Source organism: Watersipora subatra, chromosome 1 (assembly GCF_963576615.1).
Source record: "Watersipora subatra chromosome 1, tzWatSuba1.1, whole genome shotgun sequence".
In the NCBI taxonomy this organism is placed as follows: domain Eukaryota; kingdom Metazoa; phylum Bryozoa; class Gymnolaemata; order Cheilostomatida; family Watersiporidae; genus Watersipora; species Watersipora subatra.
In genome coordinates, this window is record NC_088708.1 from 24,404,620 (window position 1) to 24,418,582 (window position 13,963).

Below are 13,963 nucleotides of genomic sequence, written 5' to 3' on the forward strand. Positions count from 1 at the left end.
CCTGTCTATTTTACAAGAGAGACAGGATCAAAAAATAAGAACGTATCCGAATTATCTTCTGCGAGCTAGTTTAATTGTTCTACTACTAACTTATTAAGTATCACAAAAAGTGATTAATTTGTGAAACAATCTATGAAATTTGAAGGCTTAGCACAGCTTAAAAGTTAATAGTAAACAAGTAGAACAAGTAGGTAACTTGACCTAGAAATGAAGGCCAGTTTTTTTTTTAAATAGCTGCCAACCAGTGATGTAGTGCTACCCTAACTCTCCCTAACTAAGTTATGGTTTGAAAATTTGTGTGTTTTTTAAGTATAACTATAGTTAGGGTTAAAAAATTTTAGACTGCCAATTTTCAATGTAAATTATAGCTACATTTCATTGATTCAAGTACACTAATGTCATTATAGTCGACATTCAATGGCCAATCAATATAAAAGCAGCATACAGTACAATACAGTTATGTAATGGTCATGTAACATGACAAGATTGTGATCCTAATTGGTTGTCAACAATAAAGGCTAAGATCGGATTACAGCAAACCAATGACACTAAGCATTTGTACTGAAGGACAAAGGCATTGATTTTTATTATTTTCTCAACTTATTTATTACAACAGATGTGCTCATTTCTCATATCATACACATGATTTTAAAGCCTTGTAGGCTTTGGCGCCGGGGCTTTGCCCCAGACCCCACTGAAGGGCTTACAGCGTCCCACAGGCCCCCAACTGCTTCAACCAGCTTAGCTTGTAGTAAACAGGCTTCACCGCGACTTCACCGCCACGTAGTGGCGGTGAAGTCGCGTTGCAACTTTTGGTCGCCTACATCCACTTATCTCAACTTTACAGTTATGGTTAACAAAGGTTAGCACTACATCACTGCTGCCAACTATCTTGGTGAAAGATGACAAACCGATAGTAGTGTTGATATACATGTGATTTAAAACTAAGAATCGACAGCTAGTAGAGAACCTGAATTAGCCACATCATTGGCAGCTCTGGTGAAGATGGCATCATTTCCTCCATCTCTGCTGTCATAGGTGTTGTAAAAGACTCGAGTACGGGCTTGCGGCCATGAGTCCGCCAACAAGCTGAGTGTCACCTCATCTGATTTGCTCCAAAATGGGGCAATTACGGGCTTGTTGATGTAGCCAAGGTTGCTGCCAAAAACTGAAGGGTGGTCTTCTCTGATTGGCTGGTTAAACGTCAGCATTCCATTATTGCATACCTACAGAACATAGTAGAAGTAATGCGAGAGAATCTTTAACCCTACGTTGTCTCTCAGAAATGGGTGAGAGTCATTTTTTGAGTTTTATGTTAAATACATAAACAGTACTGAACAAAACATTGATAGTATGTAGAAATTGTTTAGTTACCGGCATGTGACCGATTTCAATTTTTGTCAGTAAATTTGTAACAATATTTCCATTTATATTTATACAACTGAAACAATTAAAATTTTTAACCCATCATACTTAGTTTGCTGCTACATGCAGCTGCCAAATCATGATAGCTGTGTTTTACATCTAGTAGCAAACATACCACTAGCATTTCAACTGCTCACTGCAGACTGTCTGATTGTCGTTTTTAATCAGATGGGCTGCAGATAGATGTTTCAAGTACCCAACAAAGTTTTGAAACCCAATATTCTTAGCTACTTGGCTGAAGGCAAAAACCCAATGCGTGAGAAGTCTGGATGAAATCGGCCAAAAAATAACATGGAATCTCAGAGCGCTCATACCAACTAACGGACAAACAGACAGACACACACAATGACAAACAGACAGACACACACAATGACAAACAGACAGACACACACACACAATAGCAAACAGACAGACACACACAATGACAACCAGACAGACACACACAATGACAAACAGACAGACACACACACACACACAATAACAAACAGACAGACACACACAATGACAACCAGACAGACACACACAATGACAAACAGACAGACACACACACACAACAACAAACAGACAGACACACACAATGACAAAGTGGGATGTATTTGTTTAGATTTGACAATTAAATTGCATTTCCACATCTTCCAACTTTTAGGAGGCTGTCTTTTCCAAGAAATCTCAGTTTTTTATAAGTTATTTAGTAAAAGTTTCACCAAGTAACATATTGCTATGTCAGAATATGTCTGCGAGAATAGAATCGATTGTGAAACTCACGTATATGTAATAATATCTGTTCTTGTAGAATGCAGCTCCTACTCTTCCATTCAGTCTCACTCTATCGCATAGATCATAGCTGTCTCGACTGACTACATCTGCTAGCATATCGGTGTCTCCTTCCGACTCTCCATAGGGATACAGAGCAGACGAAGACCACGCTGCTGGCTCGGTCCAAGAGTAAGCTGGTTGTGAAGTTGTAAATAATTTTATTGATCCGTGAATTGTAATGGATTGCTTTTATAATCTTTTCAATGAAATACATTTACCATTCTTACCTCAATTTGTTTTTAGATAATATATTATACTAAAACCATTTTTATTATACAATTAATTTAATTTCACCTAATACTAAACTATTAGATATCTATGCTGCTTTTTAAATACTTGTAGAGCTTTTATACCAGCTTACGCCTCTTCAAATATATTTGCGATTTTCTCTTCAACCCTTCTATAAAGGAGATGCTATATGAAAATTTTAATAATTTTGTACTGTAGTGATTTTTACCCTTTTGACTTATGTTGAAACCAATTATAGATTTGCGTCTTTTGAACCTTTTTGTGTAACACGATGTTGAAATACTGGCGACTACAAATTTTAATTGCTGAGTGTGTAATACTTCATATGAGAGTGTAAATATACCAGTGTATAAACTGGGTTGTTCGAATTTCTACAAGTTTTATGTAGTCTTTTAGTATAATAATAAATTATATAGTATAGTATTATAGTAATATATAAAATCATATAACATAAATATTAAATATATTTGATTTGAAGAATTAAGCAAATTTCTTTAGTTAAAATTTAAAAACTTGACTTTTGAAAGTATCGTCTTCATTTACATTCAGCTTGTGATAGATATAAAAGTGAAACTATTACCTAACCTGATCTGGCAACATTAACCATTATTTTCTTACCTGCAGTGTTAGTTGTTAAAGAAGTGGTAGATTGGGTAGCGTCTTCAGAGTCAGGTGTAGTGTTGGAAGTAATGGAATCTGCTTGCCCATCAGCTAAAACAAGGTCAATATGAAAATCCTACACTGCATAAAAACACATTCTGTAAAATTTGTGACTTTTATTTATATTAGACTAGAAATATTATTAAAAGAGACTTTTCAAAGATTACCAATCTATCATATAAGTATACGTGGTTGCATGCAAGATAAATGAGTGAAAACAATTTTGCTGTTTTTTAATTTAAACTGAAACCACAAGAAATAAATATTACTGGTGGTTTCATCAGCGCTTCTGCTGGTTGTTCCAACCGTTGTTTCTATAGAGGGATCAGTCGTATCACTCATCCCCATTATTTCATCTGTGGCAGTTGCATAGGACGACTCGTCTGTCGTGAAATCATCAGTGGAGAAAGAGGAGAAATCAGTCACGAAATCTCCAGTGCCATATGTTGACTCATCTGTGCTAAAGTCTCCAGTGCTGTACGTAGACTCGTCGGTATAGAGATCTCCAGTACCATAGGTGGAGTCACTGGTGTAGACATCAGTGCTGTATGTAGAGTGCTCCTCCGTAGAATATGTAGACTCGCTTTTAAGAGCATCAGTAGAATATGAAGACTTTTGGCTGGAGTCGCTGGCGGTTTCAGTAGAATATGAAGACTTTTGGCTGGAGTCGCTGGCGGTTTCAGTAGAATATGAAGACTTTTGGCTGGAGTCGCTGGCGGTTTCAGTAGAATATGAAGACTTTTGGCTGGAGTCGCTGACAGTTTCAGTAGAATATGAAGACTTTTGGCTGGAGTCGCTGGCGGTTTCAGTAGAATATGATGATTGACTGTCTGTAGACATCATCTTGCTTGTGATTGGGTTATTTGTTGTCGAGCTTCCAAGCAGCTCTGAAAAGTTCAAGTATTGTTAATAATTGGCTGAACGAAACATTTTTGATATTTTTGCGGCTTTTGGTGAAGTTCTCATTGCAAAGTGTTCTCATTTATACATTAGTTATTGAAGACATTTTTGAATTGTAAATTTCTTTCTTTTACGATAATAAATATGTTTTTGTAATATGTTTATCTTTTGTAATGTTTATCTTCTGTAATATGTTTCAACATTTCTCAAGTTTTTAATACTTGAGAAATACTGATACTGTTTCAACTGTTGAGCCTCATAAATTCTTATTATGAGAGAGTTCAAAGGAATTGTCAAAAATGTGGCAAATTGTGCCGCATTCCCAAAAATCTACCGTGACATGAACCAAATAATCTTATAGCTTTTTAAATAAGCGCCGTAGTAGGAAATTAGAAATTTAGTTGTGGTAAAAACAAAAGCATTCGAGGTGAGCATAGATAGTGATCAGAGATGAAATTTAGAGGTAAGCGTAGCAAAAGATCTGAGCTAGGCGGGGTCAATGATCTGAAGTCATTGTTTTCAATGAATACATATGAAAGGACTGGGTCTAGTCAGTGTCGTATAGTTTCACAGAGTCCCGTGACCAAAAACCGGAAACAAAACGCTTGATTCCAAACAAACCGGATCGACATACTGATCTTTAATGGAATATTCTTACCTCGTTCTCAACATCTCACTCTTTTGCATTTACTTTATTTTATTACAAAAAATCATTTGTAGTTTATAGCAGGGAATTTTGTCCTTTTTCAAATGGTGTATAATACAACAATTAATTTCAGAGCGACTGCCAATGGGAGTAATTTTTGTTGGTTAATGTTGCGGCCTCTCCATTATAACTTATATAAAAATAGTAGGCGTGGCCTGTTTGTTTGGAATCGAGTGCGCTCCCGTATACGCTTCTGTCGGTCGCGGGACTCTGTGAAACTATACGGCTCTGGGTCTAGTTAACAGTCTCACCTGGTGTTGTAGAACTAGTCGCTAATACCGGTGTCAACAGAAACAGTAGCATCAGCTGCCGAGCCAACATGCTTGCTGGGAATACTCTTTCACTCTTTTTCTGAATAAGAATGGGCACGACTCATCAGCAAAAATACGGCATACTTTAGATTGCGTCATTAATTTAACAAATATAGAGTTAGGGATATGATTCTCTCTAAGCAGACAAGTGGGCAGCTAACATTTCAAAGCTGTTGACTACACTAAATAGATACGAGTAAACAGTTGCGCAAGTTGCTAGTTACAACAAACACGTAGCTAGGTTCACGCTAGCAACTGGCTCTTATGCAATTTTATGGTCTGTTTGATTAGGAAGTTGGATTAGTGAAGTTCCCAAGGAGTATTTGACCAGCTTAAATTAACAAATGATTGGCGACGAATATCTAGAGTCTCAGATGGGCCTCTTCTGTTTTACATATACAGTATCAAGTTTCTTAATAAGCGCCAAAAGTCAAATTCAAAAGCTCAAAAAGTAAGAATATGTGTTTGAAGCAGACAGCAGCTGATTAGAAAAATTCTTATCAAATTTCTTCAAAATAAAACTTTTTCCTTTAAAAGATAATCATTGTCTCTTCCTTTGGTTGAACAACATATATTAAATATATATTTATTGGTGTAGCATCTCTTCAAGCTGTTTTCATTCTTTTGTTTAGGTATCACTGTAGCTAAAATGGGTTTTAGTTTAACATAATTTTAAATAATAGAACGAAAAATTATTTTATTTGTAGATTTTAGATGATCTTTTATGAGGTAGAACTGGGAAAAATCAAGCAACTGCTGAGATCTCAAACAGCCACATTTATGCTGAATGCTGAACATAACTAAATGGATCTATGACTACAGCTTGTGTCACCACTTACTGTAGACTGACATATTTAACAGCGATTATTTATGGTTAATCATGCATATAAATCAGTCCTCTCTTCATACCTATATTAGCCATTTTGGCTGAAGAGTAAATTCTATGAAAAGAAAATTCTCTAAAACACAATTTACTTGTGAATATGGGTATACATTTTTTTGTTTTATTATTATTGTATGGCATAATTTAAAAACATTTAAAAAATTTAAATAAGTTCATCATATTATACAGTACATATATATATATATATACTATATATAATTATATATAGTATATATATATTAAAGTATATATATATATATATATTACTGTATAATATGATGAACTTATTTAAAAACTCCAAAAAACCATGTCTCAAATCCTATATTTTTAGATATAACAACAAGCCGATCTATAAACTTGTATATTTACGCTCTCATATAAAAAATTACATTCTCAGCAGTTGAAATGTATAGTCATCAGCCTTTCAACATCCTATTACACACAGAGGGATAGGATGTACATATATATATACAATGTATATATATCTATATATATACATATACATATATGTATATATATATATAGCTGTATTCATGAATATCTGTAGATGTATAAATGAGCACCTATAAATGTATACTTGAGCATCTATCTATATATGTATATGTCTCAAAGTCTGTTGTTCAGTCTTTCCAGCTATAGCTATTAAAATCTAGGAGCAAAAGATCCGCTTCATGCTAAATTTTAACCCCCGACCTCTCATTCATCAGGTGATAATCTAACCAATTTAGCTACACGAGATGCACTTGATTCTTTAGGCCATATGAGTCGTTATGTTGGTTAAAATACGCATAGCTTGCTTTCACATCTCTTATTATTAAGTTTAGCAATATGGATAGTAGTAATTTACTCAAATTATTCATTGGAAATGTGCCAGGCTAATGGCAAGTCACAGGCAACTACATTACCTGCCACTGTTTATAAGCTATTTTAATACCCGTGCAACGCCAGACGTTTGACTAGTAGATGTATAAATGAAATGGTTTGTTGTAAGAAATAAGACTTGGAATAAACTTATTTGACGCTGAGGGCATTATATACAGTATGGACAACAAGCACTTGATAAGTAACATACAAGCAGCAATACTCTCGAGTCTGTCAAACAGATGTAATAGCAATACACTTTGTAGAATCGCTCACCAACCTGTTCTCTTATTGTTCTCCCTAATCAGTAATGTCTTGCTATGTGGTTCCTGCTCTAGAAGCCGCTTGTTAGAAACTGAAGTGAGCTCTTAACGGGAATGAAATAAAACTTGTCTCTAAGTAAACTAGCCACAACAATTCCCTGGCTTATTTGAACTTGAATATCAAATTTTCATCGACAGCAAACAAACATACACAAATATTCAGTAAGCCTGTTTGATTTTAAAAGCAAACAAAGCAAAACGTTGCCATTGAGCTGAAAATAATTTATTTATTGAGCACGTAAAAACATAATATCTAAAAATAATCTTTGATCAATACATTCATAAACAAAGTGTAATTAACAAGTCCAAGCAGCCAGTGACTGAACAGTCTGGAGTTTGATCATTTCAATTTCTGGTCGTTGCCCAAACTCAGAGAATATACTATGAGACAACTGAGTGCTATGTAATGTATTTGCTTACTCATACAACATACTGGACGGTATCATATGTAAAAACAAACAGACAAGTCACTCGAATATAAAATACGCAGATAAAAAGTTAAGTCAAGTGATAATTAGCATAAGGATCATGCTGATTTGGCTGTGGAGTTGGGGGGATCAAACATATCCGCGTTTTTTGATTATTTTGCTTATCTCCTTGAAGAAGCGCCAAATAAGGTATGTCAAATGATGGCTGTTTCGATGTATAGAAGTCACTAACGACCAAGCTTTTACATGTCAGCTCCTTTTGAATACCTTTTGGAGCTCCTGCATAATCATACAATAATTATATATAGCAGGTCGGGTCAAGGTCACATTGTAAATATCAGATGTTCAAATGACAGCTAATCCAATGGAAAGCGAACAATGCCGATGTTTCAAAGCTTGCAGAGGAGTCTTTTTTGCTTATGCTAAATAATAAATATGCTACGTTGGAAAATAAATTTTTATGTTTTGAGTAAGCACACTGTGATATAAGAATAGGTATAACAAAGAAAATCCCCAATTTATCTCTGAGCATTTTAATTCTCATTTTTGGGGTAGAGTGCATCCAGTCCTTGTTATGATTATCATGGAATGTATCATATTCACTCCCTCTGAATAATGGGTAAAGCAGGTGGCCCTACTTGCAACCCCATATCTTCTGTTAAGTTTATTTCATATGCCAACATTGAGTTAACCAAAGAATACAGAGCTCCCACCTATTGCTGTTTTATCGACAGACTTTAATAAGAGATAAGTTGAGCTTTTTTACACAAAATTGTTTAGTTCTATAAGGAAACCCAAACAGCTTGTCAAATACCAAAACATATGTGCACACATGAGCAAATACCTACATGGATGTGTTAACAAGGTTAACATTACATGAGCAAATACCTACATGGATGTGTTAACAAGGTTAACATTACATGAGCAAATACCTACATGGATGTGTTAACAAGGTTAACATTACATGAGCAAATACGTACATGGATGTGTTAACAAGGTTAACATTACAACACCAAAAACGAGGCAAAAGAGAACATGAATTGTTCGTAAATATTTCGAAAGTGCCAACTGGAATTGAATTTGGTACACATGTTATAAGGCTACACATAAAGCCATTAAATCTGGATGACAGCAAACTGTGAAGCAAATCTAGATAATAAGCAAAAATAGAAAGAAATACAAAGCAATTCTGAGTCTATCATAAGTGAAATTGGGACGAGGAAGATGGAGACCAATAAGAAACTCCAAATGCAAGTTTTTTTTTAGAGTTATCATTGCTTTAATATACATGAAAAGACAACTCTTTGGAAGCAATGTTTCGCTACTACATGTAAATTTAGGATAATTTGCCACAACAACACATGTTAGAATAAATCATACCTGATGGTTGTAGAAAATTTAAACAATGCCATGCCCTGCAGAAACATCATTGCAATTGAGTTCAACAATAGAGCTGTGCTATAGACTAATAAAATAGAGCATAGACTTAACCAATAGACACAAATGTGCATGAGCCTTTGAAGGACAAGTGTCACACATTTCATAGCACTAACATATACTAATCACAAGAACCTACCGTCATGCGAAAAGTAAAAATCTAAAGCATATAGTAACGGATACTTATTTAATGTGTTTAGTCACGCTAGATTGGAATTTAAACAATTTCTCAAGTACAAGACTACATCTGCATGCGATAAGAGACCAAGTGATCTCATAATAGAGATATTAAGAGGTAGTAATAGTATGACAAACACAGAGCCTTGGGTCACGGTTCTAAGCGCTATATAACAAACAGTTAAAGTTGTATATCAGGTAAAATAAGTATTGCTAAGCAGATAGGTATACAGAGAAGATACAGGCAGATCATGGCTGTGCTACAACAAGTATTTAGTCTATAAAAATAGCTTCTTTAAAACTGCTATTATAGAAATGCAATGGAATGTTTGCTTTTTGTTGCATAAATGATACAAGACTCTAGCCAGTAGCGAAAGGTGAAGTGGAAGTTGTTTGTGTCTTTCCAAATTTATGGGATACTTTGCAAAAATGTAGATTTCTGCAATAATAATTTGCCATTACAGGAGTTGTCTAACATTCGTTGCAATCTTAGAAATCTCTGCAGCTTAAAAATTTTGTAGAAATTTCTGTTAATGCAAAGTATCACAACCGAATATAAAATGAGTAGCTTGTTTTACAATTGATAAATGTAAATTCTAAGATTTCAATGTAGAGTAGAAACTTGTGAACCGCCTTCAAGCCATTTTGACAGGTTTAAAGTAATACCTTCAGTGTCGACCGGGGCAAAGCTGTTCTTTGTTGGAGTCTGCACTCTTGATGAGTGGTCCTGCACATGCTTGCCTGAGACAGGCCTGCTTGGTTGGTCTGACTCGACGGACTGAGCGTGCACGACCGTTGGAGGAGGCTGAGAGGCAATAGCCACAGTCTCATACTGCAGCTCCACACAAAACTCGGGCTCTTTCTTAGGCACGCCACTAACTACGGACTCTGTCCTTGAAGCTTTTCGGGAAAACTCAGGGTCGCTGATCGGATAGACAGTCTTTGTGTTCTCATTTCTATGTCAAAGAATATCAACAAACCATCAGTAATAAAATGTATTTAGCAAGTATATAGTATGTAGGTTTGCAGTAATCATGCGTGTATTTGAGCTAAATTACAGTAGATGTTCTAACTGTAATTACAGTAGATGTTCTAACTGTAATTACAGTAGATGTTCTAACTGTAATTACAGTAGATGTTCTAACTGTAATTACAGTAGATGTTCTAACTGTAATTACAGTAGATGTTCTAACTGTAATTACAGTAGATGTTCTAACTGTAATTACAGTAGATGTTCTAACTGTAATTACAGTAGATGTTCTAACTGTAATTACAGTAGATGTTCTAACTGTAATTACAGTAGATGTTCTAACTGTAATTACAGTAGATGTTCTAACTGTAATTACAGTAGATGTTCTAACTGTAATTACAGTAGATGTTCTAACTGTAATTACAGTAGATGTTCTAACTGTAATTACAGTAGATGTTCTAACTGTAATTACAGTAGATGTTCTAACTGTAATTACAGTAGATGTTCTAACTGTAATTACAGTAGATGTTCTAACTGTAATTACAGTAGATGTTCTAACTGTAATTACAGTAGATGTTCTAACTGTAATTACAGTAGATGTTCTAACTGTAATTACAGTAGATGTTCTAACTGTAATTACAGTAGATGTTCTAACTGTAATTACAGTAGATGTTCTAACTGTAATTACAGTAGATGTTCTAACTGTAATTACAGTAGATGTTCTAACTGTAATTACAGTAGATGTTCTAACTGTAATTACAGTAGATGTTCTAACTGTAATTACAGTAGATGTTCTAACTGTAATTACAGTAGATGTTCTAACTGTAATTACAGTAGATGTTCTAACTGTAATTACAGTAGATGTTCTAACTGTAATTACAGTAGATGTTCTAACTGTAATTACAGTAGATGTTCTAACTGTAATTACAGTAGATGTTCTAACTGTAATTACAGTAGATGTTCTAACTGTAATTACAGTAGATGTTCTAACTGTAATTACAGTAGATGTTCTAACTGTAATTACAGTAGATGTTCTAACTGTAATTACAGTAGATGTTCTAACTGTAATTACAGTAGATGTTCTAACTGTAATTACAGTAGATGCTCTAACTGTAATTACAGTAGATGTTCTAACTGTAATTACAGTAGATGTTCTAACTGTAAAACTAGTATTTTAAAGATGAACTTACACAAAGTTTGAGTAAATTTTATCAGAAAGTATCATTTGCGATCGCTTTTTGTTTGAAATGATTGTTATGCTAGAATGTAAAACCAATAAAGCTTATGTAATCTTAGTTAAAATGCTCAAATTCAAGCGAAAGTGTGATTATGACAGCTATAGTTGAACATCGACAAAGAGACAGACAGAATAGAGGCGCTTAAAGCTGCGATTTGAACGCGATAGCCAATATCAATAACGAGAGGGACAGGCAGGCGTGCAATCAATGACATCATTTCAGCACATATTTGTCTACTGAGCGTTTTAACGGTGATCAAGTTTCATCGATGTTAATCTTGAAACATCCTGGCAGTGAGATCACTTTGAACATCAAAAACAATCGCAAATGATAGAAAAATCCTGATTATTTTTTTAATAAAGTCTACTAAAATTTTGTGTAAGTTCATCTTTAAAACCAGTTTATGACAAAGTCAACATGACTCACCACTGATGACAAAGTCAACATGACTCACCACTGATGACAAAGTCAACATGACTCACCACTGATGACAAAGTCAACATGACTCACCACTGATGACAAAGTCAACATGACTCACCACTGATGGCAAAGTCAACATGACTCACCACTGATGACAAAGTCAACATGACTCACCACTGATGACAAAGTCAACATGACTCACCACTGATGACAAAGTCAACATGACTCACCACTGATGACAAAGTCAACATGACTCACCACTGATGGCAAAGTCAACATGACTCACCACTGATGACAAAGTCAACATGACTCACCACTGATGACAAAGTCAACATGACTCACCACTGATGACAAAGTCAACATGACTCACCACTGATGACAAAGTCAACATGACTCACCACTGATGGCAAAGTCAACATGACTCACCACTGATGACAAAGTCAACATGACTCACCACTGATGACAAAGTCAACATGACTCACCACTGATGACAAAGTCAACATGACTCACCACTGATGACAAAGTCAACATGACTCACCACTGATGACAAAGTCAACATGACTCACCACTGATGACAAAGTCAACATGACTCACCACTGATGACAAAGGCAACATGACTCACCACTGATGACAAAGTCAACATGACTCACCACTGATGACAAAGTCAACATGACTCACCACTGATGGCAAAGTCAACATGACTCACCACTGATGACAAAGTCAACATGACTCACCACTGATGACAAAGTCAACATGACTCACCACTGATGACAAAGTCAACATGACTCACCACTGATGACAAAGTCAACATGACTCACCACTGATGGCAAAGTCAACATGACTCACCACTGATGACAAAGTCAACATGACTCACCACTGATGACAAAGTCAACATGACTCACCACTGATGACAAAGTCAACATGACTCACCACTGATGACAAAGTCAACATGACTCACCACTGATGACAAAGTCAACATGACTCACCACTGATGACAAAGTCAACATGACTCACCACTGATGACAAAGTCAACATGACTCACCACTGATGACAAAGTCAACATGACTCACCACTGATGACAAAGTCAACATGACTCACCACTGATGACAAAGTCAACATGACTCACCACTGATGACAAAGTCAACATGACTCACCACTGATGACAAAGTCAACATGACTCACCACTGATGACAAAGTCAACATGACTCACCACTGATGGCAAAGTCAACATGACTCACCACTGATGACAAAGTCAACATGACTCACCACTGATGACAAAGTCAACATGACTCACCACTGATGACAAAGTCAACATGACTCACCACTGATGACAAAGTCAACATGACTCACCACTGATGACAAAGTCAACATGACTCACCACTGATGACAAATTCAACATGACTCACCACTGATGACAAAGTCAACATGACTCACCACTGATGACAAAGTCAACATGACTCACCACTGATGACAAAGTCAACATGACTCACCACTGATGACAAAGTCAACATGACTCACCACTGATGACAAAGTCAACATGGCTCACCACTGATGACAAAGTCAACATGACTTATCACTGATGACAAAGTCAACATGACTCACCACTGATGACAAAGGCAACGTTTACTATTTAATCATCTCGGAGTCGTCTCTGAACATGAAACAGCTGAGCATTCCTACTTACTTTCAGAAGCAAATAAACAGCATGGCAACCACAGTGCACACTAAACTTTACAGGATTCTATCGTGTTCTACGCTAATAAAAACTACAGCTTTAAACGAGCCAGTTGAAATTCCCAAATAAGTCAGCAATGCATTTTAAATGCCAAAAAGGCAACAATACCACTGAGAAAAGACAAACCCTTTCTTCAATTTGACTATGACAATAGCTATGATGATTGCAAGAACCAGGACACCGAGTCCAACGCCCACAGCGATGTACACAGTTGTGAGTGGAAAAGGTTCAGCGGTGACCTCAGTATTGTCCGTCGTGGGCGGTGCCTCAGTGTACAGTGCCTCTAAGTTGATCAGATTTGCTCCTAGAAAACAAATTGAGCAATATCGCTATTAGCAATGACTCAAAGATGGTTAGATAAAAAAGAGGTTTTTAGATTGGAAGCAGCGTGAGTATAAATAAGGCATGATTTACTGAGCTGAAG

General features: G+C 35.8%; 3 protein-coding genes across 3 annotated transcripts in view; 1 reads left to right on the plus strand and 2 right to left on the minus strand.

Annotated features, from left to right (window-relative positions):
- The window catches only part of LOC137385448 (mucin-like protein), a 36,544-nt gene extending 32,554 nt beyond the window's left edge, over window positions 1-3,990 (minus strand). Inside the window, exons 1-4 of the mRNA XM_068071913.1 lie at window positions 3,420-3,990; window positions 3,109-3,201; window positions 2,191-2,375; window positions 971-1,226 (exon numbers count right to left, since the gene is read on the minus strand). Coding sequence (XP_067928014.1) covers window positions 971-1,226; window positions 2,191-2,375; window positions 3,109-3,201; window positions 3,420-3,990 — 1,105 coding nt within the window. The remainder of the gene's footprint in view (window positions 1-970; window positions 1,227-2,190; window positions 2,376-3,108; window positions 3,202-3,419) is intronic.
- The window catches only part of LOC137397436 (small ribosomal subunit protein uS5-like), a 476,780-nt gene that overhangs the window by 258,881 nt on the left and 203,936 nt on the right, over window positions 1-13,963 (plus strand). The gene's annotated exons all lie outside the window — the stretch shown is intronic.
- The window catches only part of LOC137385458 (uncharacterized), an 83,173-nt gene continuing 76,564 nt past the window's right edge, over window positions 7,355-13,963 (minus strand). The window contains exons 56-58 of the mRNA XM_068071925.1: window positions 13,666-13,843; window positions 9,843-10,132; window positions 7,355-7,841 (exon numbers count right to left, since the gene is read on the minus strand). Coding sequence (XP_067928026.1) covers window positions 7,633-7,841; window positions 9,843-10,132; window positions 13,666-13,843 — 677 coding nt within the window. The 3' untranslated portion in view covers window positions 7,355-7,632. The remainder of the gene's footprint in view (window positions 7,842-9,842; window positions 10,133-13,665; window positions 13,844-13,963) is intronic.